Source organism: Leptonychotes weddellii, chromosome 9 (genome assembly GCF_054177405.1).
Source record: "Leptonychotes weddellii isolate Sample4059 chromosome 9, ASM5417740v2, whole genome shotgun sequence".
In the NCBI taxonomy this organism is placed as follows: Eukaryota; Metazoa; Chordata; class Mammalia; order Carnivora; family Phocidae; genus Leptonychotes; species Leptonychotes weddellii.
The window spans coordinates 74,618,825-74,645,306 of record NC_138377.1 but is presented as its reverse complement, the minus strand read 5'-3'; the positions used below and the strand labels follow the sequence as shown (position 1 = coordinate 74,645,306).

At 61.0% G+C, this 26,482-nt stretch overlaps 1 protein-coding gene across 1 annotated transcript in view; it reads left to right on the top strand.

Annotated features, from left to right (window-relative positions):
• Positions 1–26,458, top strand: part of SPTBN5 (spectrin beta, non-erythrocytic 5) — a 38,954-nt gene extending 12,496 nt beyond the window's left edge. Inside the window, exons 14-56 of the mRNA XM_081831851.1 lie at positions 1,280–1,410; positions 1,629–1,868; positions 2,174–2,473; positions 3,458–3,698; positions 3,857–3,996; positions 4,181–4,280; positions 4,984–5,154; positions 5,661–5,816; positions 6,240–6,454; positions 6,855–7,032; positions 7,254–7,454; positions 7,679–7,795; positions 8,789–8,946; positions 9,342–9,477; positions 9,716–9,861; positions 10,622–10,736; positions 10,843–10,953; positions 11,172–11,351; positions 12,158–12,364; positions 12,545–12,694; positions 12,847–12,951; positions 13,349–13,516; positions 14,026–14,175; positions 14,297–14,488; positions 14,708–14,803; positions 16,488–16,603; positions 16,688–16,802; positions 17,584–17,697; positions 17,864–17,985; positions 18,241–18,403; positions 18,609–18,797; positions 19,046–19,123; positions 19,756–19,928; positions 21,573–21,663; positions 21,810–21,956; positions 22,562–22,699; positions 22,779–23,035; positions 23,219–23,405; positions 23,626–23,838; positions 24,331–24,527; positions 24,672–24,870; positions 25,156–25,350; positions 26,231–26,458. Of these exons, the coding sequence (XP_081687977.1) occupies positions 1,280–1,410; positions 1,629–1,868; positions 2,174–2,473; positions 3,458–3,698; positions 3,857–3,996; positions 4,181–4,280; positions 4,984–5,154; positions 5,661–5,816; positions 6,240–6,454; positions 6,855–7,032; positions 7,254–7,454; positions 7,679–7,795; positions 8,789–8,946; positions 9,342–9,477; positions 9,716–9,861; positions 10,622–10,736; positions 10,843–10,953; positions 11,172–11,351; positions 12,158–12,364; positions 12,545–12,694; positions 12,847–12,951; positions 13,349–13,516; positions 14,026–14,175; positions 14,297–14,488; positions 14,708–14,803; positions 16,488–16,603; positions 16,688–16,802; positions 17,584–17,697; positions 17,864–17,985; positions 18,241–18,403; positions 18,609–18,797; positions 19,046–19,123; positions 19,756–19,928; positions 21,573–21,663; positions 21,810–21,956; positions 22,562–22,699; positions 22,779–23,035; positions 23,219–23,405; positions 23,626–23,838; positions 24,331–24,527; positions 24,672–24,870; positions 25,156–25,350; positions 26,231–26,458 (7,026 nt within the window). The remainder of the gene's footprint in view (positions 1–1,279; positions 1,411–1,628; positions 1,869–2,173; positions 2,474–3,457; positions 3,699–3,856; positions 3,997–4,180; positions 4,281–4,983; positions 5,155–5,660; positions 5,817–6,239; positions 6,455–6,854; positions 7,033–7,253; positions 7,455–7,678; positions 7,796–8,788; positions 8,947–9,341; positions 9,478–9,715; positions 9,862–10,621; positions 10,737–10,842; positions 10,954–11,171; positions 11,352–12,157; positions 12,365–12,544; positions 12,695–12,846; positions 12,952–13,348; positions 13,517–14,025; positions 14,176–14,296; positions 14,489–14,707; positions 14,804–16,487; positions 16,604–16,687; positions 16,803–17,583; positions 17,698–17,863; positions 17,986–18,240; positions 18,404–18,608; positions 18,798–19,045; positions 19,124–19,755; positions 19,929–21,572; positions 21,664–21,809; positions 21,957–22,561; positions 22,700–22,778; positions 23,036–23,218; positions 23,406–23,625; positions 23,839–24,330; positions 24,528–24,671; positions 24,871–25,155; positions 25,351–26,230) is intronic.
• The last annotated feature ends 24 nt before the right edge of the window (positions 26,459–26,482 follow it).

Here is a 26,482-nt window from a genome sequence, read left to right as displayed (position 1 = left end):
AGGTCCTCTGCCTATTTTTCAATCAGATTATTTGCTTTTGGTGTTGAGCATTTTGAATCTATTGTTGTTTCTGGTATAAGGTAGGGGTCCAGTTTCATACTTTGCATGTGGCTGTCCAGTTTTCCCAGCACTGTTGAAGAGACTGTCCTTTCCTCATTGTATATCTTTGGCTCCTTTGTCATAAATTAATTAACCGTACGTACATGGTTTATTTCTGGGCTCTCTATTCTGTTCCATTGATCTATATGTCTGTTTTTATGCCAAGACCACACTGTTTTGATTACTATAAGTAATTACTATAGCTCATTATAGTAAACTATATGGTTTGAAATCGGGGAGCGTGATGCCTCTGACTTTGTTCTCAAGACTGCTATTCCTGTTCAGAGTCTTTTGTGTTTCCATACAAATTTTAGGATTGTTCTATTTCTGTGAAAAATGCTATTGGAATTCTGATGGGATTATATTGAATTTGTAGGCTGCTTTGAGTAGTTTGGACATTTTAATAATATTAATTCTTCCAATCCATGAGCATGCTATATCTTCCCATTTATTTATGGGTTTTTTCCCAGTTTCTTTCATCAGTGTCTTATAGTTTTCAGTGTGTAGGTTTTTCATCTCTTCTGTTAAATTTATTTTTATTTTTTTTTTTTAAAGATTTTATTTATTTATTTGAGAGAGAGAGAATGAGAGACAGAGAGCATGAGAGGGAGGAGAGTCAGAGGGAGAAGCAGACTCCCTGCCGAGCAGGGAGCCCGATGTGGGACTCGATCCAGGGACTCCAGGATCATGACCCGAGCCGAAGGCAGTCGCTTAGCCGACTGAGCCACCCAGGTGCCCCTCTTCTGTTAAATTTATTCCTAGGTATTTTATTCTTTCTAATGCAATTGTAAATGAGATTTTTTTTTTTAATCTCTCTTTCTGATAGTTCATTATTAGTGTACAGAAATGCAAAATATTCCCATAGATTGATTTTGTGCCCTGCAACCTTGCTGAATTCATTTATTTGTTGTAACAATTTGTTGGTGGGGTCTTTAGGGTTTCTGTATATAATACGCTGTCATCTGCAAATAGTGACAGTTTTACTTCTTTCTAATTTGGATACCTGGCTTTGAACTTTTAAAGGACCCTCCCAGCCCTTTAAGGACAGAGATCCCAGTCCTTAGAGAGGGATCCAACTCAAACACCTATGTAGCAGAGCGTGTCTGAGGTCATTTGTAGTCTTGAGGGCAGTATGGGAAGAGAAGAAGCTCCCTCAAGGCCTGGGTCTTCCTTTCCTCAGAACTTCCTCACTGCCCTGGCTGTGGGGAGGGGCTGCTGGGCTGAGGTCAGCAGCAATGCGGAGCAGCTGAAGCAGAGATATCCTGAAGATACCCCCCAAATCCAGCAACAGCAGGAGGAACTGAGCCGGAGGTAAGAATGAGGGAGTGCAGGATGGGCTGAATGCAGTTCCCAGGCCTGCATGCCTGCTTACCCACCTCCCCAGATGCCAAGAGCAAACACTGGGCATGTCAGAGACAGGGTGTGGGGACGGCCAGCCTGGTAGCAGCTATTTTGTGAGGCCCTGGCCAAGGCCCTAGGATGGATGGGGATGTCCCCGTGCTGGAGACATCCCTGCTCCCTCCGCTCAGGTGGGGGCAGCTGGAAGCCCTGAAGAAAGAGAAGGAAACGCAGCTGGTACGCACCACAGGTGTGTGCAGTTTTCTGCACGAGTGTGGATCCACACAGGTCCAACTGCAAGACCTGATACTCCAGCTGGAAACCCTAGAGCTGGGGCAGTCAGAGGACAGCCACCACGCCCTGCAACTGGCCCAGCAGAAGATGCTAACGCTGGAGAGCAGCGTCCAGTACCTGCAAAGGGCGGCCATGAAGTACAGCCTGGGTTTGGCACGGTGACGGGGCCCTGGGAGGCAGGGGAGGACTGAGCAGGGTTGTGGAATGAGGTTGGGCCAGAAGTTGGAGGATGGGCAGGATGTGCTGTCTGAAAGGCAGGGGCGCAGGTGGGGGAAGAGCATGAGGAAATGCTCCGAGGAAAGGGCGAGCCACACAGACTTGCTGCCCCTAGGGGAGGGGGAGATGGGAGTGCGGAATCGCCACCCCTTCCCCTGGGGAATCCAAGCCTGGACCCCAGGCCCCAGGGCAGTGCACTGACGAGGCGGTGGACCCCATCTCCCAGAGCGGAGGAGTCGGACCCCACAGAGAGCCGGTCCCTGCAAGAACAGGTGGAGCGGCTGCACGGGCTGCTGGAGCGGGGACAGCGGCATGTGGCCCGACAGGCCAGGGCCCAGGCCGAAGCGCGGGCGCGGCGGAGCTTCCTGCGGGAGAGTCAGCATCTGCTGCTGTGGGCAGAAGGTGTCTGGGCTCAGCTGCGCAGCGAGGCAAAGGTGGTGGATGTGGCCTCAGATGTGGCCTCGGCCCAGCGGCTGCTGATGGAGCACAGAGACCTGCTGGAGGAGATCCAGCTGCAGCAGGAGAGGTCAGGATGGGAGGGCAGACAGGGCGGGCTTCGGGCTGGCTAAGGCCTGTGGGGACAGGCCACCAGAGAGGGAGAGGCAGGAAGCAGAGTGTCACCCGGGAGAGTAGCCCAGGCTAGTGTCCAGCAGGTTTTAAGGAGGGGGATGTAACCAAGAACTGGTCAGGCATCCTGCATACTTCAGGGAGGGGGGTTGGGATGCAGGGCAGAATCTGAGCTTCCTGGAAGGTTCTGTCAAGTGCAGGCTTGGCCATATTCCATCCAGGTGAGCCTGATGGATTGCTTTTAGTCAGGGCAGCCTAGCCTCCCAAGGCATTCCAGATAATGCAGACCCCACAGGCTCCTGGAGTCAGATGGCTCCTCCTCAGGATGGCTGGACCTCTCATCCTGCAGGGATGATGGCACAGGTCTGTCAGGCAGGCAGGGTCACCACGCACAGTCCACAGGCTGTGTCCACGTAGGGGAGCCCGAAGGTGACCAAGTGGGCACTCAATCCATCCCATCCTCTGCTTCCGGACTCTACTAATGGTTCAGGGCTGCCTCACCTCAGAGGAAGTGGAGCCTTTTCTAACCCACACAAAGGTGTCACCTGTCCCCAAGCTGTGTGCCCGTGCGCTCAACTGGCTGAGAGGCACCCTTTCTAATGCTCATGAGCATACGGTGGCACGGATGCGGTTTGAGGGACCCTTCTCCTTGCCTGGGCATAGCCAGTAGAATGGTGGCCTGGAACAAGGGTGTGACAGGACAGGGAGCAGGGCCACTACTGAGACCTAAGGAGTGTGCTAGGCCCGGTATGTTCTGCGCATCACCGGTGCGCCCGGGCGCAGCTGCTCCAGGGGACAGGTGACCCACTGGGGCTACCGTCCTCAGACGCCCCTGCCAGTTCCCCCTCTATCGGGGCTCTGAAATGAATGATCAAGGGAGAGGAGCGGAAGGGGGAGGAGAGGAGCTGACGGGGTTTGACCTTCTGCCTGTCATCCTGGACAGGCTGCAGCAGCTGGAGGCCCAGGGCCAGGCCATTTCTGCCTTGGACTCCCCAGACTCCCAAGAGGTGGCCCGTGCTCTGAGGCTCCTGAGCCAGCAAGGCCAGGGCCTGCAGGCCGCCTGGGAGCGGCGACGGCAGCAGCTGCAGGAGGGACTGGAGCTGCAGAGATTTGGCAGAGACGTAGATGGTTTTGCTGCTACCTGTGCCAGCCACGAGGCCTTCCTGCAGCAGGACAAGCTTGGGGTAGGGGGCCAGGGATACGGGGCTGCAGGGCTGCTTCCCCATCACTGGGGGGAGCTTTGAAGTCGGGGGGGCGGGCCTGGTGGCCCTGGGGCCAGCGGTGGACAAGATGGTGCTGACCCCATCGTCCCAAGCATGACCCCGGGTCTCTGCACCCCCAGGACGATGTAGGGGAGGCCCAGAGCCTGCTGCAGCAGCACCAGGAGTTTGGGTGGCTCCTGGGTGTCCTTGGCCTTCGAGCAGAGGCTCTGTGGGCACGTGGCGAGAAGCTGGCCCCGAGCCAACACCCTGCTGCGCACAAGTGAGTCAAGGCCCGCGTGCGCAGCACCTGCCACCTTTCTTTCCCGGCCTGCAAGGCCTGCGGCCTGGAGGCTGGGAGGGGGTGTGGGGGGCAGGGCAGCAGCAGGGCACAACCTGGGCTGCGGTGGGCCTTGGGCGGAGTGAGCGCCCCCCCCCAGCCCTCCCCCTCTCCATCTGGCCTGCAGGGTCCGAGAGCGGCTGCAGAGCATCCAGGTACAGTGGGCCAGGGTCCAGGAGAGGAGTGAGCAGAGGAGGAGGCAGCTGCTGGCTTCCCTCCAGCTCCAGGTGAGGCTGGCCCAGGTGCCCGAGGCCCCCCCCTCCCCCGGAGGAGTGCCTAGGAGTCCGCGGCTGCGGAGCTGTGCAGAGCCTTCCACAGTTTGCAAAGCACTTTCCCACGTGTTCTGTCATTGACCCTCATGGCCCCTCTTGTGAGACCCGCATTATGGCTCTGATTTTTCCAGATGAGGAGAACAGGCTGAGGCCACACTGTTCGGAGGCGGCACTGGACCCAAAGTCCTGATAAACCCCCTTGCCCATCATTTCTGGCCACAGTCTAGGCCCATGTGTGCGCCATGGGCACCCGCTGCAGACCTCGGCTCTGTCACATATTTTTTCAGCCCCCACAGGGTCTCAGAGCTGGGTCAGTCTACAGGCCTCCTGTAGCATAAGCCTATTAGGAGAGAAATGGCCGTACATGATCTGAGGTGGGCTGAGTAGTGAGAACTGACCGAGTGCTCTTGTTCTCTGGGCCCAGGGCACCATGGGGCCCAGGCCGTCCCTCCCCGGGCCTCCTCCTACCGTGAGGGGAAACCTTTCCCTCCCCGTCTCAGCTTCCCTGCCCCCACTTGTGAGCAGTAACCCAGGCCCCACCTGGCACACTGGGTCCTGCGCTTTCCCGTGGAGGTCCGTGAGACCCCTCTCTCTAGAGGTTCATGCAACAGCCCTCACCCCTGGTCATGAGACCCATTCTCTCCTGGTTCTTGGGCAGAAATGGAAGCAGGATGTGGCGGAGCTGGTGCTGTGGATAGAGGAGAAGGGGCTGAGGGCAGCGGATGAGCCTTCCCGAGAGCCCAGCAACATCCTGCAGCAGCTCAAGCGGCACGAAGCAGCTGAGCGCGAGCTGCTGGCCACCTATGGGCACGTGGAGGGCCTGCAGCAGGTGGGGGCGCCGCACAGGGGTGCCGGGCCTTTTCTTCTTCAAATACCGAGCCCAGATGGATGGCCTGTTTCCATGGAACAAATTCACCGCAGGAAGACTCATTCTCAGTTACTGCGGAATTAGGATCCCCCAGATTCCTCCCCCACTCAGCTGGGTACCCCTCTGTCTTGGTGCCCAAACCAGCCCAGAACGCCTCCATCATCTCTCCCCGCAACGCCACCCCCAGCTCTCCAGGCAGCTCTGGGGCTGCCACGTCCACCTGAACAAAGACTTCCCTACCGATCCGCTGCGCGCTCACCCTGCTCGACTGGGAGCATCGGCGGAAAGCCCGCTCGCCTCTGCCCACAGATTTGGGGCTGCGGGAAATGCCTGAGCCCTTGCAGCCTGGAGAATGCAACCTGTAGCCAACTACCCGCCCCCGCCCCCGCCACCTGGGTCCCGCCTGCTGTGGCCCCTCATGGTACCAGCAACTCAACAAAATTCCCTGGCCTTTGTGTCCGCTCCAGGTGGGGAGACAGCTGTTGAGCGACAGGCCCCGTGCCCGGGAAGACGTGCAGGCCAGCCTCCAGTGCCTGAGTAGCAAGTGGGAAGAGCTGAAGCACAAGCTGGCCGAGCAGGGGGACCGGCTCCGGCAGGCCAGACAGCTTCTGGGGCTGCTGCAGGTCTGCCGAAGAGGGGCAGGGCACAGGAGGGGGACTGAGGCTGCGCTGGGCCAGGCTGGGGGGTGGGGGGAACAAGCAGGACGGGAAGGGGTGGGGAGGAGTCTGGGGTATTCTGCTAACTCTGGAGTAGCCCTGGGAAGTCCTGCAGTCTTTAGAGGCCTCCCGCTTCTGGCAAGGGGAGCCCAGCTTTGCCAGTGTGTCTCCTGTGTGCCCAGAGTGTAGTCAGCACAACCGGAATCCCTGTGGGGGAAGAAGCAGGAGGGGACGGGAGTGTTCATGAGGCTCCGGGTGCGGGGCGGGGGGGACGACGGGGGGTCCGGGGTCCCGAGCAGGTCCTCGGTGAATCTGGTAAGCTGCAGGCGGTGTGGTCTCAGAGTCCAAGAACTTGCAAGCCTACGCTGCAGAGCCCTGCACTCTCCCCAGGCTGCCGAGGAGAAGATGGAGCAGCTGGACGGGGCCCTGCAGAGCGCAGAAACCGGGCAGGACCTGGGCTCGAGCCGGGGGCTCCAGAAGCGGCACGGCCAACTGGGAAGCGAGAGCCAGGCCCTGGCCGGCAAGATGGCTGCCCTTGTGTCCCAGGCCCGCCAGGGGCTCACTTCCCAGACCATCGTGGAGCAGACCCAAAAGTGCCTACAGAGGTACCCACCGGCTTGCTCCATCTTCACCCCACTCTGTGCCACCCCCCACCATGTGAACATGAGGACGGTTTCACCCCGTGAGCCCAGCAGTGGCATCTACAGGACTTGAGGTTGTCCAAATCTCCTTCCCTTACAAGGAGGGTCATTCCTGGCTTAGGAAGGCCAGAGACCCCAACTTGGCATCCTCAGTACCCCACAGTCTGAAGTCAAGCAGGCCACCTGGGCGAAGGGTTGGGCCCTGGGCCCTCTCCAGCTGCCTCCCTGTTGTCAGATGAGGCTTTCCCCCATCCTCTGCTTTGTTCCTCGTGGGTCCCTGGCTGGGCTGTGGAAAGCCCTGAGGGCCTTGTCCGCCCCCCTCCACCGCCATTCCCACCGTCCGCCCTCTTCTGCCTCCCCCCAGGTTCGAGTCCCTGCAGGGACATCTGGCCGCCCGGCGCCTACAGCTGCAGGCCTCAGTGGAGCTGTATCAGTTCTACCAACTGAGCAACGTGGAGCTCACTTGGGTGGCTGAGCACATGCGCAGTGCCGGCTCCGCCCCATGCGCCAGCGGTGCCCAGAGCCTTCGCCGCAAGCACGAGGTAGCGGCCCCCTTTTCCTTCCAGGATCCTTGACCTCCCATTCCTAGACTTTAGAATATCACCAGTCAGGGTGTCCCGATTTCCAAGTCTCTGCCCCCAGTTATTCCCTGCCCAGGAGTTTTGCCCCAGTGGAGCCCGGAGCCACATCCACGGCTCTGTTCCAGGCCCCCTGTGACTAAGGGAACCCGGAGGTGACAGCCTGTCATCCTGTTCTATGGCAGGAGCTCCGGGCGGAGGTGAAAGCCCACCAGGGACAGGTGCAGCAGGTTCTGGGCTCCGGACGGAGCCTTGCAGCCTCGGGGCACCCCCAAGCCCCCCGCATCCTGGAGCAGTGCCAGAAGCTGGAGGACCGCTGGGCAGAGCTGGAGCGGACGTGTGAGGCGCAGGCCCAGTGCCTGCAGCAGGCTGTCGCTCTCCAGCAGGTAGGAAGTGGAGAGCACCCGGGATCACGCTGTGAGGTCTACAGGAGCTGGGCCTCTCAGGGGGCGCGTCAGTTGTGAGAACCCTGGCCCGGGAGCTGGCTAGTCCCCAATGGGCACAGAATCCTCTCCGCTCGGGCTGTTGGAGAGCCTAGCATGATGTCCCCGAGGGGTGGTGGAAGGTCCCATCTGACATCATCAGGGTGAGGTGGCCTCATTCCTGGCAGTGTTTGCTGGCTGCGTCGGAGCTGGAGGACTGGGTGAAGGAGAAGCAGCCCCTGGTGAGCAGTCAGGACTGTGGTGAAGACGAGGCAGCAACCATCAGGCTCATTGGGAAGCACCAGGTACCATGTCCCGGGCAGCCTCCACACGGTCTGCACCGGGGTGACGATGAGCCACGGAGAGGGCTGTCACACTTGCAGAGGGCACATCCTCCTTCCCAGAGGCACAGAGCCCTGCTGTTTCTCCCTGAAGATATGGCCAGCTCCTTTCCTGCCAGCCCACCAAGTCCAGCAAGGCCCCCTGCCCATCCCCAGTGCTCCCCTTCTTCAGAGACAGCCCTTTGAAGAATTCCTGCCCCCCTTCTTGGACCAGTTTACACTGACCAGTTTACACCCCTGCAGCCTTGGGATTTCTCTGCTTTCTTTCTCTCTTGCCCCAGTACCTTCTCCCCTCTTGGGGTCACCTGTTCTAACCCTCCCCACATCTTCCGCAGGGTTCTTCCTCCCACACTTTGAATGTCACCCTTTGAGTTAACCAAATGCCCTCCTGAAACCTACCTCCCCCCACAAGCATCCCCCTGGTTAAAGGGAGGGAGGCCTGGAGCACCCTCCTCCTTCCTGGTCTCGGACTCTCAGGACCCCACAGCCCTGGACCCCACAGCAGCCCTGGTTCCGGCTGGCACTGAAGCGTCCTCTTGCCTGGGCATGGGTTTCTCAGCCATTCCTACAGGGCGTGCCTAGAGCCATGCCCTTGTGGCGCTTCGGTGTCCCAGACATCCTGGGCAGCTCGCTTAGCCCCGGCTGTCGCGGTCTACTGTATCGTTGGGATCTAGTGCAGTGCCTCCCGTGCCCTCCCCCCTTGGCCTCACTTACCCTCCCTTGCTAAATAATGAGCCCTCTGAGGGCACCCCTATGTCCTCACTTCTATGGAACAGTAAGAACTCCATCAGTATCGGGGAGGTGGGTGATGGGTGCATGGCTGGAGAGATGGGTTGGGGATGAATGGTGGGTAGATGAGTGGATGGATGGGTCTGAGGATCCGTGGCTGAATGGATGGGTGGGTAGATGAAGGAGCCACCCAGTCTGCGCCTGGCCTGGGTGCATGTGTTCTGGCAGGCCCTGCAGCAGGAACTGGCTCTCTACTGGAGCTCCCTGGAGAAGCTTGACCAGAGGGCGCAAAAGCTCGCTGGCCCCGGGGCCGCTGAGCCGCTGGCCGTGGTCCGGGAGAGGCTCCGGGAGCAGCTGCAAGCACTGCGGGAGTGGGCAGCCACATGGTAAGGGCTACTGCACCCACTCTGGGTACGGGGGGCCTAGCCACGGTTGACTGTTCCCATACTGTGACCCTGAGTTGGAAGCAAACCATGGCCCCAGGCCCACAGAGATGTGTCAGAGGAGTCCTTGCTGGGTGTCACTCACCTCCTTCCATCAAGTCCGCAACTAGGCCCACTGGGCAGGAGCTCAGCCCCCTGCACCCAGCTCCCAGCTCTCGTTTCTTCCCTGCATATGCACCTGCTGCCCTGCACTGGCCCTCTTGGCTTTACTTCTCCCTGAATCCAGAGCCACAGGCTTGCGCAGAGACCACAAATAAGCTCCTTCAGGTTCCCCCCTTCCGCTGGGCCAGCTGTCCCCAGGGGAGTGTGCAGGTGGGAACCACGGGCTGTCCCCCCAGGGGCCGGGAGCTGGAGGGGACTCTGAAGCTGCATGAGTTCATGGGGGAGGCTGAGGAGCTGCAGAGCTGGCTGGCTAGCCAGAAGCTGGCGGCCGGGCCAGTGGAGAGCCTCGGAGAAGACCATGCGCACATCCTGGTGAGAAGGGCTGGGGCTGGGAGGACACCCTCCGGTGGAAGGCTGGGGGCAGCGGGCTGGCCTGCAGGGCTGTGGAGAAGGGGGCCGTGGGAGTCGGGAGTGCTGGCCAAGGACAGGCCTTCTGAGGAGGTGTGCAGGCACGTGGCTGTCCCACCTGTCATTGCCCAGACGGTCAGGAGGCGCCTGCAGCCTCACCAGCGGGGGGCCGCTCCGTCACCCACTCCCCTCTTCTCCTCAGCACCTCCGCACCAAGTTTGCAAGGTTCCAGCACCAGGTGGAGCTGGGCGGCCGGTGGGTGGCAGCCTGCCTGCCGCTGGTAGAGAGCCTGCTGGAGTTCGGGCACAAGGCCGCCCCCGATGCCCGGCAGAGGCAACAGGACCTGCAGTGAGTGCCCAGTGGGCTAGGCCGGGGGTGCAGGTTTGGGGGAGCGAACGGTGCAGGCAGCTCTTGGGGTGTTAAGAGAGGGTAGGCTGCTCTGAGGGCCACGCTGGCTCTGCCTGCCCGCGAGGATTCTAGAGAGGGCGCGGGTCCCAGGGAGGCTGAGCCAGGCCCTGGTGACCGCGGCCTAGAAGGGAGGCAGAGCTGGGTGTGCAGGTCAGGGAGTCCTGCCCGGACCCCCGGGGACACTTATCCAAACCCCTGGCTCCCGGGACTTGGGGAAGGAACTGCCTAGCTGCCACCCGGCTGGCGTGGGTCCCTCCCAGCCCCAACTCCAGCCTGCGAGCTCTGAGGCCAGGCCTGACTTGTCCATGACCCCTGGCATGGAGCCTGGCCTGGTGGAAGCCCTAGAAGCTCCGTGAGAGTTGGCTGAGTACATGAGGAATGGAGAAAAGATGTGACTTCTGCCCTTGAACATTCATAATCTGATTGACAATTGAGACTGGAATACACAAGACGGAAGAAGGACCACAAAGCATAGAAATCAGGGTCTGAGCATGATAGCGACGAAGGACTGAATTCATGGTGAAGCTGGAAAGGCTCCAGGCAGGCCCTGAGGCAGGAAAGGGGGTTCAGAAGGGGAGCTTTGGGCCAGTCCTGGATGCAGCCCAGAGAGGAGGAGGGCTGACAAGACTAGCCAAGGGTGGAATGGGATGCAGCGCCAATGGCTCACCTCCCGTTGGTCTTCCACATTCCCCGGGGACAGGGCTGCCTGGTCGGAGCTGTGGGAGCTGACCCAGGCCCAAGGCCACCTGCTCCAAGACGCCGAGGTCACCCTCAGAGTACACAGAGATCTGTTGGAAGCCCTCATGCAGGTCCAGGTACGAGCCCGAGGGGAGGAAGGGGGTTCTTTCTAGAAGTGGATCCACCCCAGGCTCAGTGCCCCACCCTCTATTTCTGACGGCCTTGGCCATCTCCTCTCCTCAGGAGAAAGCCACAGGCCTCCCCAGTGAGGTGGCCCCAGACCTGCGTGGACTGGAGGCCCAGCTGAGGAGACACGAAGAGCTGGAGCATGAGCTCGTGGGCACTGGGCGGCAGGTGAGCCGGTCTAGCTGCCTCTCCCACCCGGGCCCCTACAGGCCCGCTCAGGCCTGTCCATCTCTTCCTCTGGGTTTCCCATCCTCCCGCAGGGCCTCCAACTGGGCCTACTGTGCGTGGCAGGGCATGGCTCGAGGGGGGGGTTCTGTGGGATGGGCAGGCCCTTCAGCCTCTAGGAGGACGTGACCCTTCCCTCCCTATACTCCACCTGCCCCCAGCTGCAGGAACTGCTAGAGGCCGCGAGCGCAGCACAGAAGCTGGGGCCGGGGCCCCAGGCCCACGCCGTGCGGCAGAGGCAGCAGACTCTGGTGCGGGCCTGGGAGGCCCTGAAGCTACGCTCAGCACAGCGCAGGACCCAGCTGGAGCGGGCGTGCCTCCTGGCCTGTTTCCACCGAGCGGTGGGGGCTCCTTCCTCTTGGGCGGTGTGCGTGCGTGTGTGCGTGTGCGTTACCATGCATGTGCGTGTACTACTGAGGCCCTCCTGCTCTGGAGGGAAACCCAGTGCGGACATGAGTTAGAAGACTGTGGGTACGTCTGGCTGGCTGGCCGGTCAGAGCACTGAGCACGTGGGCTGGAGCTGAGGGATCCTCCTTGGCTACTTTCTAGTAGCATGAGCGTGAGCAAGGCACGGAGCCTTAGTTGTCGCCCTCTGTTTGTGAGTACCTCCTTCATACACACTGTGCTACTGACCTTGCTTCACCTCTGTAATGAGGTGTTTGGACAAGGATCCGAGGCCCCTCCAGCTCGAACACTGTGAACACAAATCAGAAGACAGTTTGTAAGTATTAAAGTAGAAATCCTGAGGACAAGGTGAGCAGTGAGGTGTCATAGTGTCCGGGAGGCCTTCGTGAGGCAAACAAGGCCTTGGCCCTTGAAGAGCAGGTGAGCTGGGAAGACTTGGAAGGGAGGAGAAGGAGCTTCTAAGCAGGACGGGCACCAAAGCAAAGGGTGAGGAGTCTCTGTGAGGGTGACGAGGAGGTGGCAAATGTGGACATTTCGTGGACCTGGAAGGATTAGGTTGGATGACTTCAGAGGAACCTGGTGACAAAAGGCCCTGTGAGCCTCAGCGGAGGCTCTGACCTGGGACAGCTACTCGGCTGTGCGAGTGGACGTGGGCAGGCTATAGTTTGGCCTCAGAATCCGGTTCTCTGCCGCCCAGCCCAGCCCTCACCCAGCTCTCTCCCTCCGTCTCCTGGGGACCCAGGTGCAGGACTACACCTCCTGGGTGGCCGCCGTGTGGCAGGAGCTGCAGGAAGAGGAGAACTCCCAGGAGCCCAGCAGTGGCCTTCTAACGCTGCTCAGCGCCCACCGGCAGCTTCGGGCAGAGCTGGAGGCCCGGGAGGAGCTGCACCAGAGGGCCTCCCAGCTGGGCCAGCAGGCGCTTCTGGCTGTAGGGACACCCAGCAAGGAGGTGGGCCCCCTTGTCCGGTGCCCCCCTTCCAGCCTGCCCTGACCTCGTCTGAGCCCGATCACCCCACGCCCTGCCCCGCTGTGCCCTGCTGGCCTCTCGTCAGGGGCTTCCCTCAGGATCGGCTTCCATCTTGTCCGTGCGGCTCTCCCCAGTGCGGGCTCCCCACATGCCCGTCCCCAGGTCCAGGAAGGGCTGCGAGCCCTACAGGATGAGCGGGAGCAGGTGTTCCAGGCCTGGGAGCAGAAGGAAGAGAAGCTGCAGGCCATGCACCGGGAGCAGCTCTTCCTCAGAAAGTGTGGCCACCTGGACCAGATCCTCACAGCCCAGGAGGCAGGTCCCCCCCACCCCACAACTCATGCTCCCCGTGCTCCCCCTTCTTTATCCCTGATGGGAGGCCCACATGGCTGCAAATGGAGGTGGGGAGGCCCAGCTGTCTGGACAGTCCCTGATGGCCTCTTTGACTTCTCCATGGGCTGATCCAGGTCTCCCTGAAAACCAGTGCCCTGGGGAACTCAGTGGAAGAGGTAGAGCACTTGATCCGCAAACACAGGATTTTCCAGAAAGTTCTGACTGCCCAAGATGAGAAGGTAAGAGGCTCAGAGAGAACTGGGCATGCTCAGAAATCAGGGGTGGGGGGGGGGCGGAGTCTAGAAACTTTGGAGAGTTTTGAATGGGGGACATAGAGTGCTTGGTGACCCACAGGTAATGTTGATGTACAGGGACAGCCTATGGGAATAGGGGTGCCTGGTTGGGGCTGGCTGAGCAGAGGGAGATGTATGGTTCAAGAAGAGAGCCACACTGTGGGGATACCAAAGCCCTTTGGCTCCACATGACATGGTCACAGGGGAGCTGTGAGTTTGGTTCTGGCTTGCTGGGAGGACCAGCCAGCCCTGGGCCATGGTGGGCTGAGGGAAGGGCTTCCCGTTGGGCCAGCCTCCCAGTGTGGGAGAACAGGAGACTGAGCCCCCCAACCCTCCCCCGCAGGAGGCAGCTCTGTGTGAGCAGGCGAAGACACTTGGGGGCCCCAACGTGCAGGATCGGCTCCGCACAGTGCTAGAGCATCGGGCTCGAGTGAAGGAGCTGGCAGAGAGCCGGGGACAAGCCTTGCATGCCTTTCTGCTGCTGACTGGCTTCACCAGGGCCGTGACCCAGGTCAGAGGGTCACCCCCAACCCTGTGCCTTCCGCTTGGGCAACATTTTATAGTGCACAGATGACCTTCACCTTCACAGGCTCCTTCAGGCCTCACCACATCCCTGTGATGAGGACACTGAAGTCTGGAAGGTTCAATGGCTTTCTCAGAGGCCTTGCTGGGACCCAGAACATTTGATTCAAAGACACTGTGAGCAGAGACCTTGTTGCTTCCTGAGCCTGTGAAGGCTAGGCCAGAGAGAGGCAGGGAGGCAGGGAGGCAGAGGGAGGGAGCCAAGTATCTGGGCCTGGGAGCAGGCCAGCCTCCCCTCCAGAGGCCCTGCCCAGCCCTTCCCTGGGGCTGGGGGCCAGCTGGGCTAGAAGCACTGGATTTCACCTACCCGGCACTGCCTCGCCCAGCCCTGGGGGCCAGCAGTCCACTCCCTGGGCTCAGCTGACAGTGAGCGTGTGGGAATCTCTGTGGACTGAAGCAGCCCCGGCATCATGGGATTCATGTCCCCACCCCCACCAGGCCCAGGACTGGATCGAGGAGCGAGTCCAGCAGCTGAAAGAGCCAATCCCTCCTGGGGACCTGAAAGATAAGTTGAGGCTCTTGGGAAAACACCAGGCCTTCGAGGCTGAGGTCCAGGCCCACGAGAAGTTCATAACCTCTGTCACCAAGGTAACAGCCAGGCCCTCGGCCCCAGTCCTACCCCAAAGTGTGGGCTCTCGGGTGGCCAAGGGGAAAGGTCTCAGGCAGGGGGTGGGCGACAGGCAAGATCTCCGGGTGTCCGGTCTCCCAGGACGGCGAGGCTCTCCTGGCCCAGAGCCACCCTCGGGCAGGAGAGGTCTCCCGGAAGCTGCTGGTGCTGCAGGAACACTGGCGGAAGCTGAGACAGGCGGTGGCTCTCCGGGGCCAGGACCTGGAGGACAGATGGAACTTCCTGGAGTTTCTGCGGAGAGCTGACTTTGCAGAGGCCTGGATCCAGGAGACGGTGAGAGGCAGCCGGGTGGGGGCAGAGCTGGGGTGGGCCTGCCGGGCTGAGAGATGGGGGCAAGGACGGGCCTGCAGCTCCCCAGCTCCCTGACAGGCGGGAGCCCCAGCAGGAAGTTCCCAAAGCCGCCCCCTGCCCCAACACCGCTCGAGGGGCTGGGTGCCCTGGTACTGGGCCTCAGAGCACTGCCCCCAGACCCTCACCCCTCGGCCTCCACAGGAGGCGATGGTGAACCTGGGCGACCTGGGCCAGGACCTTGAGCACTGTCTGCAGCTCCGCAGGCGGCTCCGCAAGCTCCCAGGAGTCTGGGCCCGGGTAAGGGGGCCCTGTGGGGGAGAGGTCAGTCACTGTGTCCCCACGGGGGACATACCGCTCGAGTAGTGACCCAGCATGGGTCAGGGGAGGGCTCCAGCCACAGCTCCATGCTTACTATCTGCATGTGCTCAGGCAGGCCCCCTCATCTCGCCAAGCCGTAGTTTCTCCATCTTTAAAATGGGGATAACGGGGCGCCTGGGTGGCTCAGTTGGTTAAGCGACTGCCTTCGGCTCAGGTCATGATCCTGGAGTCCCAGGATCGAGTCCCGCATCGGGCTCCCTGCTCGGCAGGGAGTCTGCTTCTCCCTCTGACCCTCCTCCCTCTCATGCTCTCTGTCTCTCATTCTCTCTGTCTCAAATAAATCTTTAAAAAATAAATAAATAAAAATATAAAATAAAATGGGGATAACGCCTGCCTCTTAGGTAAGGGAGCAAGGACATGAGGGGGTGGCTACCCGAGTCTATACCTGTGATAAAACTGCAGAGAACTGTACCCCCCACACACAGATGCACGCATGCAGAAACAGACACACTTCGAATAAAGCCTGTAGTCGGGTTCGTAGTTATAATGTCCATTTCCTGGTTTCCACTTTGTGCCCCAGTTATATAAGATTTTACCCTCAGGGAGACCTGGGGGGAGGGTACGTGGGGCTTCTCCATACTACTTTTGCAATTTCCTGTGTATCTGTAATTATTTCAAAATTTTAAAAAAGAATGCACGTCTGCCTGGGTGGACTGGATAATCCAGCGGTAAACTGCAACTACCCATAAGCCCCGTTCAGCCTCTCGGCTCCTCCTCACCACACGCACCCCCCAAATCTCTTTCTCTTATGTGCTCTAGACGAAAGAAATAGGACAAATGTAGTCATAGTCAGGTGTTAGAGACCAAACACGCTCCCGTGCTCCCTCCGGCGTCAGTACATACGGTTTGTAAAAGGCCGCGGTGCTCGCCCCCAGCTCCCCTTTGCTAGTGGAATTCACAGCCTCGGTGCCAGGCGCTGCGGTAGAAGGAGCGCCAGAGAGGCTCAAGGAGCGGGGCTCTGATCCCAGCCTGGCCACGCATCAGCCATGGTGGCCTCTGACTCTGCTCTGGCATCTGTACAAGGAGAGAAGACCCCTTCCCTGCCCAGCTCGTACGAGACCCTTCCTCGGAAGCACTTTGGGAATTTTAAGTGGCTCCACCAGTACTAGCTGCTCTTACTGGGGGCAGGACCCCTGCGCTCCCTCCCACTGCCGGGGACCCCCACCCCATGGACCTGTAAGCCCCTCTCACTAAGCAGCCCCAGCCCAGGACTCGTAGGGGTGCAGACACTCCGACACCAGGAGACCCAAGCTCACCATTTCATTCCACCATTTGCTTTGCTTTTATCAATTCTCATTCTCAATTCTTACTCTTGCTTTCTTACCAACTGCTTTCCTGAGCAATTTAACTTTAAAGCTTCTGTTAATCATCGCCTGCCGGGTTCTGACCGAGGAGCGTGTTTCCTAGGCTCAGACACTCTGGGGCTGCAGGCCGCTAGGGCATCTAGCTCACTGCGCCCAGCCGGGGGTGCGGCTGCCTCTGCTCCCCCAACACCCTGCCCCTCACCTCTCTCGGGCCCGGGCAGACCCCCCACGTGCTGTGACTGCTCGGGGTGGGTGTTGCCGCTGCCCTCACTGTCCCCCCCCCTGCTCCCCCCCTGCAGGACACAGTGAATGACACCCACATCAGGAGCGTCAATGACTTGTCCCTGAAGCTCGAGAACCTGGACCCTGAGCAAGTCAGGACCATCCACCAGCGGCGACAGCAGCTGAATAGCAGGCCAGTCCCAGAGTGGGAGGCAGTGGGGCCAGGAGAGGGGGCTGGAGGGCCACCTCCGACTCAGCCTTACACCCTCCTTGGCAGATGGGAGAGTTTCCATGGCAACCTACTCTGGTACCAGCTGCAGCTGGAAGGGGCCCTGGAGATACATACGTTGTCCCGAGAGCTGGATGACCTCGCGGAGCAGATAGGGGAGAAGGTAAGCAGCAAGACCTAGCAGCCAGGCGGTGCGCTCACCCAGAGTTTCCTGTGTGTCCCACCCCGGTCCCCCTCTCCTCTTCAGCTGGCTTACTGGCGGTAGATGCTGCTGGGGTCCTTCAGGGCTGGGGAGAGGGGTCTGCCAGGGGCTCTCGGGATATCAACTCTGGGCCCCAGAAGACCCCATTACAGGCTTGGTGGCTGGCCCACCTGGCTTCTAGAAACACTGCGGGTCAAGAGGCCAGAGCACAGGTCCCCCTCACACTCTTCCCTCTGATGTCCCTGAGCAAGCCCAGAGCGTGCAGGAGCGTCGCCCCGGAGCGCGTCAGCAACCACAGAGAAACGTGGGCTACATGCTGGCGGAGGGTGGGAGTGAAGAAGTTGTCTGCCCCCCCAGGAAGTCCTGTGCGACACAGATGGGGCTCTGTTCTGGGCGTGCAAGGGGCTCTTGCCTCACTCTTCTTACTCCTCTGCTCCCCGCCCGAGCCAGCCAGGCCGGGCTGTCTGTCCATGCTCAGTTTCCCCCCAAAGGAATGAGAGACCAGTGAGACACGGTGTGTGGAGGCACCACAGAGATGACTGGGTTGGAAGGAAATCCATCCCCTGGTCTCTCCTGGGAATCGTCCTCCTTCACTGAAGGAAGGGGCCTGGGGTCAGCGGAGGGCATGGGGAAGGGGGTCAGGTGGGGTACTTGCTTCTCACACAGAAACCCCGTGGCCGGTGACCCCTCAGTGAGGGGGCAGTGGGGCCAAAGGCAAAGCCCGTAACGTATTCCTTCCCAGGCCGCCCTGGTCCAGGCCCCGGACTATGGGAAAGATCTGGAGAGCGTGCAGAGGCTGATCTGGAAACACAAGGAGTTGGAGCAAGAAATGGGCCTCCTCCAGGCCCGGGTGGAGGTGTGTCCTCCTCTGTGGGACGCGGCTCAGGCACACAGGGCAGGAGGGCTTCGAGACCCCGGGAGCCGGTAGACTGCGTTCAGCAGTACACCCACCCGGAGACTGGGGGCCTCCTGCAGCCAGGGCTCCCCTGACTACAGCCCCTGAGCCTGGCTTCCCCCCACAGTCCCTAGAGCGGGCAGTGGGCCGCGTCTGCCAGAGAAGCCCTGGGACAGCCCACAGCCTCAGCCGCAAGCAGCGGGCGGTGATGGACAGTTGGTGGCGGCTCTGGAGGGGGGCCCAGAAGCGGTACGAACCTCTGGGCCTCTTTCCTCACAGACTTAGTCCCCGTAGCTTCTCTGTCTCTCCCCTTCCCCTAGACCCTCATCTCCCCTGAGAGCCTTTATCCGTCCTTCAAATAACCGTTGGCATTGTCCCCCTATGAATTCCCAGCCCATGGGCCCTTCTCTGGCTAAGGGGATTCGGGGATGGAGAGCACTGGCGTGGGTGTGAGGGAAAGAGGGGCTCAGAGGCCCCAGGGCTAGCTGATGAACCTGTGGGCAGCGGGGAGTCACTGGATGCCTTACACGAAGCTCAGAAACTGCAGGCCAAGCTGCGGCACTTGGCGGTCTGGGCCCGGGGGCTGCGGGCGGAGATGGAGGGCCGAAGCACCCCGCGCAGCCCGGCCGAGGCCCGGCGCAGGCTGGAGGAGCACCAGGAGCTCAAGGTGAGGGCCGGGACCCTGGGACCTCACCTCGTCTCTGCCCTGTCCCGACCGGTGATCCCACCTTTCCCTTGGGTCCTTTCTCCCTCACCTGCCTCTGCCTTTCTCCTCTTGCATCCCACCCACTCCGCTGTGCTCCCGCCTCGCGCCTCCTCTCTCGCATGGTGGGAGCCCCAGCCTCGGGGATCTGAGGCCAGTCTTGCGACAGGCCGAACTGGACTCCCGGACAGACAGCATCAGCCTGGCCCGAAGCACTGGGCAGCGACTGCTTGCAGCCGGCCGCCCATCTACCCCCGACCTCCGCCAGGCCCTGGCTGATCTAGACCAGGAGCTGAGCAGCCTGGAGGGGGCTTGGCAGGAGCACCGGCTCCAGCTGCAGCAGGCCTTGGAGCTCCAGGTAGGCAGCCTCCATCCTGCCCCCACCTAACCCCACCGTCCCCTGGTCAGAGCCAAGCCCAGAGAGGCCGCTATTCCAGGGGTTTGCCCACCGCCCAGCTCGCCCGCAGCAAGCCTGCCGGCTGTGCGATCGTTCTTTTGAACCAGGGTCTTGGTCCCTGATTTCTCCTCGGGGCACCAACACGGTCACTCCACCTCCAGCAACAGGACCCTCTGCTCACTTCCTTTTGCCTTTTCCTTTCTTGACAGCTGGTTCTGAGTTCTATGGAGCAGATGGAAAGTTGGCTCTGCAGCCAGGAGGCCTGCCCCGCTAGCGGGGGTCCGGGGGTAGGTGCCGACACGGGCTTTACCAAAGCAGCGACCAGTGCTGCCTGAGCTCCCCAGGCCAAGGGGGGGGCCCCCCACCCTCTACCACATCAGTCATCGAAGTCTTCACCCGTCCATGTTTGCAGTCCTTGTGCACAGGGGGCTCGGCCCCACAGGGAATGTCCCGGGAGCTTAGAGGGTGAGCGCGGGCCCTTTGACCCACTCTTGCCTCCTTCCCACAACTTCTCACCTCTGCCCTCTTTACTTCCCTCCACTGAGGTTTGTTCTTCCAGCCACTGTCTGAACCCCTGTGGCAGGCAAGGCTGACTCAGGGGAGACCTCAGAAAACTCGGGGGCTAGCTTGTCCTGTGCTGACACGGTCTTACCGGAGTGCGGAGGAGGGGGTGTTCCTGTTAGGTGTAAAAGCTCCAACTGCCCTGAAGAATCTGACACTGACCCTTATCCCCAGTACCTTCCCTGGCTAAGGATCACTGCCCTAAAGCCAAACGCAGCCTTGAGAAATCAGAGGGACGGGTTTGGGCAGAGCACTCACCATGTGGGTGAGCGTTGGGTGGCGTGGCCATCGGTGAGCAGGCAGCTTGGGACGGGAGGGGCAGCCCCGTGGACAGGAGCGGCGTCCTTGCTCCTGCCAGGACTCTTTGGCCGCCGTGGAGACCCTCCTGCAGAAGCACAAGGTGCTGGAGCGGGGCCTGGAGGCTCAGGCTGGAAAGATCAGTGCGCTGGAGGCCGCGGCCCGCAGCCTGCACCAGAGTGGGCACCCCGAGGCCCAGGGTGCCCTGGGCCGGTGCCAGGCCATGCTCCTGAGGTACGTCTGGCTCTGGGCCATGGGCGGGAGGGCCAAGCTCACCAGCCTTTTCCAGGGGCTGAGGTGAATGCCAAGGCCCCAGCACTCCTGCCCAGCCCAGCGTGTGGCCACCCAGGGAGATAAAAGGGAGTTTTACCAAGAAGCGTGTCCCGGGAAACTGAAGGAGGGGCGACCTCATGGAAGCACGGTGGCTAAGTGTCCTCGGCCTCCAGGGCCACCGTGTCCTGAGTTCCTGTGCTGCCCCCTCATGGTGGGACTAAGGGGAAATGCCTCACAGAGTCTCGGGTCTACGGGGGCGGGGGGTGGGTAACAATGCCTGCCTCTTAGGGTAGTGGGGAGGATTGAGAAGGTACCCTGATGTCTCAGCATGGTGCCCGCCACTCAGGCAGGTTGGCACATTTCTCACGCTCGTTTAAATGAACCTGGCACGGCTTACGAGACGCCAGGCTCTGCGTTTTGTCCTCATAAAAGCCCATCTGGTTCAGCCACCTCATCCAGCTTCTCAGACTTTTAGAGCAAGGCAGAGTTGGCCAAAAGCCGGATCTCAGACTGGCGGGTGTCTCTGTCTTTCCCAGAGAGCCCACCGGGGTCCGCGTGCAGACACTCCGGCAAGGGTAGGGCTGGGCCGTTCACTCCTACTCCTTGCACGTGGGACCCCACGTGGCTACCAGGAGGTCTTTGATTGACAGATGACAAATGTTGGTTTGCTGGTCTCTGTCAGCACCCTCCTCTCGTGACCCCCAATCACCTTAGGTGGTTTCTGGCAGGCCTGACTGCCCCCCGGGACAGTGCCACCCTGACCCCTCCCTTTGGGCTTCTGGCATCCTCTGCGGGGGGAGGGGTACACATTTCATCAAGCCTCGTGCCATCTCCAGCCCCCACACCCTTTGGTAGCCCCAGCAGAGGGAGACAAGAGTTTCCACTCAACACCGGCGTGGAGACTATACGGATGCGGGCAGAGTTAGACATCTGTTCCTATTTATTTTTTAGATCACGTGCCTAATTACTCTTTCTGTGCCTATGGCAATGTATTTGATACATTGGTACAGAGAGCGGTACGCGCATATATAAATCAGTAGACGCACACACACAAGTACATACACATTTGGGTGGGGACCCGCTCAAAGTTCTTCCTAATAGCAGTGCAGGATCCAGACGGTGGTTTGGACGCTGTACTAGTTGGCTAGGGCGGCCCCGACCGAACCCCACAGACGGGCGGCTTCAACGCCAGAGACGTATGTCCTCTCCATGCTGGAGGCCGGAAGTCCTCCATCCAGACGTTGGCCGGGTGGTCTGTCCTGAGGCCCCTCTCCTTGGCTTGCAGACAGCCATCCTCCTCTCGCTTCACAGGGTTGTCCCTGTGTGTGTGACACCTGACGTAGCGGGTTAGGGGGCGCCCTGAGGAGCTCATTTTAACTTAATTCTTTAAAACCCTGTCTTCAAATACGGTCACACTGTGACGTACTGGGAATGAGGACTTAGTGAAGAGGGGGAGTAGAGGGTCTCTCCGTTTCAAAGGGAACCCCAGATTCCAGGCATCCTGGTCCAGGAGAAGGGCCATGGGGAGGGCATGCGCACACAGCCCTGAGCAGCTCCAGGTCCAGGGAGGGCACCTGAGGACCCATGACACCCTCCTTCTGGCAGGAAAGAGGCCCTGGTAGAGCGAGCCAGCACCCGTCGCCGCCAGCTAGAGGAGCTCCGGCAGCTGCAGACTTTCCTGCAGGATTCCTCTGAGGTTCCCCTTGGGTTGGGGGGTGGGTAGTGGTTGTGGTGGGGAAGGAGCTGCTCCGGGGAGAGGCCCCCCTTCCTTGGGGCAGTCCAGAGGTTTGGGGGAAGGGGAGAGCCCGAGGCAGCAGAGCCTGGTCCTCCGCGTATGTGCAGGTGGCCACGTGGCTGAGGGAGAAGAAGTCGGTGGCCCTGGAAGAGGGCTGGAGGGACCCCGCTGTGCTGCAGGCCCACTTGTGGAAGCAGCAGAGTCTCCAGGCCGAGCTAGACGCAAGTGTCCACCACCAACAAAGGCTGCAGATGGTGAGGCCCTGAGGGCCGTGGGAAGGGCCTGCAGGCCAGAGAGCAGGGGGAGACCCCGCAGAGCCCTGACGAGGGCTCTGATCCAGAGTCACAGATGGCCGACATTCATCGAGTGCTTTCTGTAGACAGGCATCATGCTAAGCACCCAAGGGTAGCGAGAAACAGTAGCTTTCCTGCAGCACCCTCTCCAAAACAAAGTGCCTTTTCAAGAATCCTAAAGATCATGTTTTGACGGGATAGTTTTTAAAGCCGTCTAGGAAAGACATTAGGGGACGGAGAAGGCCACAGTGAGCGGTCCTGTGGGTAAAGGAGCCAAAGTGTAGCATCTTTTAAATTTATCCTCTCCCACCTACGAAGGGCAGGTCCTGGCCCCAGGCTGGCTCCGTCTAGTATAAAGTGTCCTGCTAAAAATGTTTGATGTTTTATCTCATTTAAACAAAATAACGGTTGTTCTCTCCATTCTATGGATAAGGAAAATGAGCTCTGAGAGGTTCAAGAATTTGCCCCGGGACACACAGCGAGCACACAGGCTGGGGGTGGAGCCAGCACAGGCCCCCTGGCACCAGCAGTCCTAAGTCCCTGCGGTGTGCCCCGTGTGGCTGTAGGAGGGGCAGAGGCTGCTGCAGGAGGGCCACCCGGCCTCAGAGAGCATCCGGGAGCGGCTGCGGGAGCTGGGAGAGCTCTGGGACGAGCTGTGGGCCAAGAGCCGGAGGGAGGCAGCCGCTCTGCAAGAGGCTTGCAAGGTGGGCTCTGTGCGCCACGGAGCAGCTGGAGGGGGCGCTGGGCCTCTCCCCCTTGTGCCCACCTCCCATTCTGCCCCAGGCCCTGCATCTCCGGCAGAGCGTGGAGGAACTAGAGAGCTGGCTGGAGCCTGTGGAAGTCGAGCTGAGCGCCCCCATCGGGGACCCGGACCAGTCTGGGCTGGACGGGCTCCTGGGGGCACTGGGGGAGCTGGAGGCCGCCATGGACGGGCAGGCCAGGCGGGCATGGTGGCTGCTGGACCAGGCCCGGGTCCTTACAGGGGAAGGCCGCTGCCTCGCCCAAGACGTGGAAGACCAGGCCCAGCAGCTGCTTTGGAGGTAGAGCTGCCCCTGTGCATCCCGCCCGCCCCCTTCCTCCCTGCCCTCCAGCTTGTCTCCTCTGGGCTGTCCCCTCCCCCCACGGCGGGGGGCACTGAGTGGGCGAGCGCTGGGTCACCGTCTGGCCCCAACACTGATGGCCGTGGTCCCTGCCTGCCCCGTCCCCACCCTCCACCACTGCAGGTTTGAGAGCCTGCAGGAGTCCCTGCAGGAGCGCAGAGCTGCCCTGGAGGCCCGGAACCTGCTCTTGCAGTTCTTCAGGGATGTTGACGAAGAGATGGCGTGGGTGCAGGAGAAGCTGCCTCTGGCTACCGCCCAGGACTGTGGGCAGAGCCTGAGCACCGTGCGACACCTGCAAGAGAAGCACCAGGTGTGGGCTCCCCCCCGCACCCCGAACTTCAGATCGAGCACAAGCCTCAGTCAGCCACTGGTGCTGGGAGCTCTGCACCTCTGGGGGGCTTGGGGGGCACCCTGAGTTCTTCGTTGGCCATAAGGACAGGGAACTCTTCGGGGGCAAATCCATGGGATCCTGTAAGGCTTCCTGCACGACACTGGGGTCCCCTGAGGAAAGTCTTCCTCCGACTCCACAGAACCTGGAGAGCGAGCTGAGTAGCCACGAGGCTCTGACCCAGGCCGTGGTGGCCACGGGACACAAGCTGGCGCAGGCCGGGCACTTGGCAGGTGGCGCCGTGGCCGCCCGGGTGCAGCAGCTGGAGAGCGCCATGGGCTGCCTGCGGGCAGAGGCCACGCGGAGGCGGCTGCAGCTACAGCAGGCTCAGGAGGCCCAGCAGTTCCTGTCGGAGGTGAGGGGCTGAGGCGGAGCGCGGAGGGGCGGGGGCTGGGCGCGAGGAAACCCAGAGTGTAAGCAGGGCCTAGGCTCTGTGCGTCTCCTGTTCCCTCCAGTAAGTGGTCTTCTGCCCGCCCCCCCGCCCCCCCACCCCCCACCCCCTGCCCCCTGCCCTGAGCTCTTCCTTCTGCATGGCACCCAGAGCTCAGCCCCTCCCTGGGTTCGGTGTTATTTTGTTGTGTTGTTTCTTCTAAACCGGTGGTTCTCCGTCATTGCTTTTCATCAGAATGACCTGGAACCTTTAAGAAATGCAGATACTCCCATTCCATTCCAGACCAGATCAGAATCTTTAGGGGTGAGGGCCAGGCACAGGGAGCGTCAAAACTCTCGGCGCTTCCAGTGTGCAGCCAGGGTGCGAACCGCGGCTCCAAACCCCGAGGCTGTGCACTCCAGGCTGGGAGCCCTAGAGGCCATCACCCAGGGAGGACTCTCCTCTCTGCCACCCCAGCTCCTGGAGGCAGAGTCCTGGCTGGAAGAACGGGGCTGTGCCCTGGACATCAAGGATGTGGGCCAGAGTGCCGAGGCCACACGCGCCTTTCTGCGGCGGCTGGAGGCCACCAGGAGAGACTTAGAGGCATTCAGCATGCGAATTGAGAGGCTGCAGCAGACCGCGGCCCTCCTGGAGAGCAGGCAGAACCCAGAAAGGTGGGTGGGAGCCAGGCGCACGCAGGGAGGCGCAGGGAGGCGCAGGGAGGCGCAGGGAGGGCTCTCCCTTCCGAGGCACGCGAGGCCGCTCCGGCCTAGAGAAGAAGGGCTTCAGTGGGGTTGTCCTCCTTGCCACGGCACCAGGGCGCTGGGCCGGATGCGGGCGCTGAGGGAGGCCCATTCAGGGCTGCTGCAGAGGGCGGAAGGCAGGGGGCAAGGCCTGCGGGAACAGCTGCAGTGCCACCAGTTGGAACGGGAGGCCCTGCTCCTCGAAACCTGGCTGGCCAGCAGGGTGGCCACGGCTGAGTCCCAGGACCTCGGGCGGGACCTGGAGGCCGTCAAGGTGAGTCTCTCCCAAGCGAACCCGTGGCAGAGTGGATGGAGGCTGAGCCAGGGCAAGGGAGGTGTGTGCCTTTGGGCGAGAGGGAGGCGAGGGCGTGAGCTGAAGGGAAGAAGCTGGGCTCTGGGCGGATCCCCATGGTCCTAGAGCCAGAGCCGGGCAACGTCTGCTCCCGCCTCGTCCAGTACGGATGAGGGGACTGTCAGATGCTGCCAGGCCCTTCGCGAGCTGCAAGAGCTGCTGGACACCACCTCCGGAGTGACCCTCCCTGGCCCTCTATCCCCGCAGGTGCTGGAAGAGAAGTTTGATGCTTTCAGAAAGGAAGTTCAGAGCCTGGGGCAGGCCAAGGTGCAGGCCCTGAGGGAGCTGGCGGCCTCCCTGGAACGGACGGCCCCCAGGTGCTCTCCCCGGATTCAGGCGCAGAGGAGTCGCATCGAGGCCGCTTGGGAGAGGCTGGACGGGGCAATAAAAGCCCGCAGCCAGGTAAGTGCGCCCAGGCCAGGTCAGGCCAGGGGCAGCCACGGGGCAGGAGCACCCGTGCCTTCTGCCTGGGTCAGGGGCGAGCAGGCCCATCAGGGTGAGCGTGCGAGTGAGTATGAGCATGGGTGGGTATGCGTGTGCAGACGGAGGTGGCTGCCTCTGATTCCCAGGACTAAGCAGATGGGGACTCTCGAAATCTTGCACCTCTACCCCACCCCAGCCCTCTCCACCAGTTTGCTTTCCTGCCGGCAGTTCACACCTGGGAGAAACAGAAGGCAGGTCTGGCCAGCTTTCGAACCCCTCGAAACCTCCCCTAAATACAGGCCTCAGGTTTGAAGATACACACCGTGTTGATCTCTCCTCAACCACGCATACTTAACTGGCTCCCTCGCTGCGCCCCCTCCCTCTTCGAAGCTCCATGCCCTGAGTGGATGGGCTCCATGTTGCTTCCCGACCTGTGTTCTCAGCCGTAGCTGCTGGTTTCTATAAAAGCAGGCTGCCCCCCAAGCCCCCAACAGCCTGGGCAGCCTCCTGAGCTGGCCCGCCCGTCCTAGCCAGTCCTCCCAGAAACCAAACTCCTCCCTCACGTGGACCCATCCCCCGCTGCCTCAGAGCCTCCATTTCTGCCTTTCTCGTGATTTGTACACCAAAGGCCCTCTTGTCACAGAAGGCCCCCCGAGGCCTCACCCCTCATCAGTAACATCACACACTCATTGAGCACCTGCCACATCTAGGACATTCTCCGTACCTGGTGGTCATGAACGAGTCACTGAGCCCCGTGGTCTTCGTTATTTAAAGGGAGGTGGTCCACGAGGCCATGTCTCCAGGGAGAAAGGACCCTAAGAGTGAGCTCAGCCCAGAGCAGGCCTCCCCCCTCTCCCAGAGCCTGGCCACAGCCCGGGAGGTCCGTGGCTTTGAGCAGGCAGTGACCGAGCTCCAGGGCTGGATGCAGGAGAAGGCCACCCCGATGGTGAGAGACATCTGTGACCACAGCTCGTCCTCAGTGCAGACCTTGCAGCGACAGCACAGGTGCCTGGAGGTGAGGGTGCCCCCAGTCTCCCTGCAGGTGGGGGTAGGGCCCCCCAGAGGGGAGAAGGGAAGGCCCTCCTAGCCTGGGAGTGCTTGCCCAGGTTGC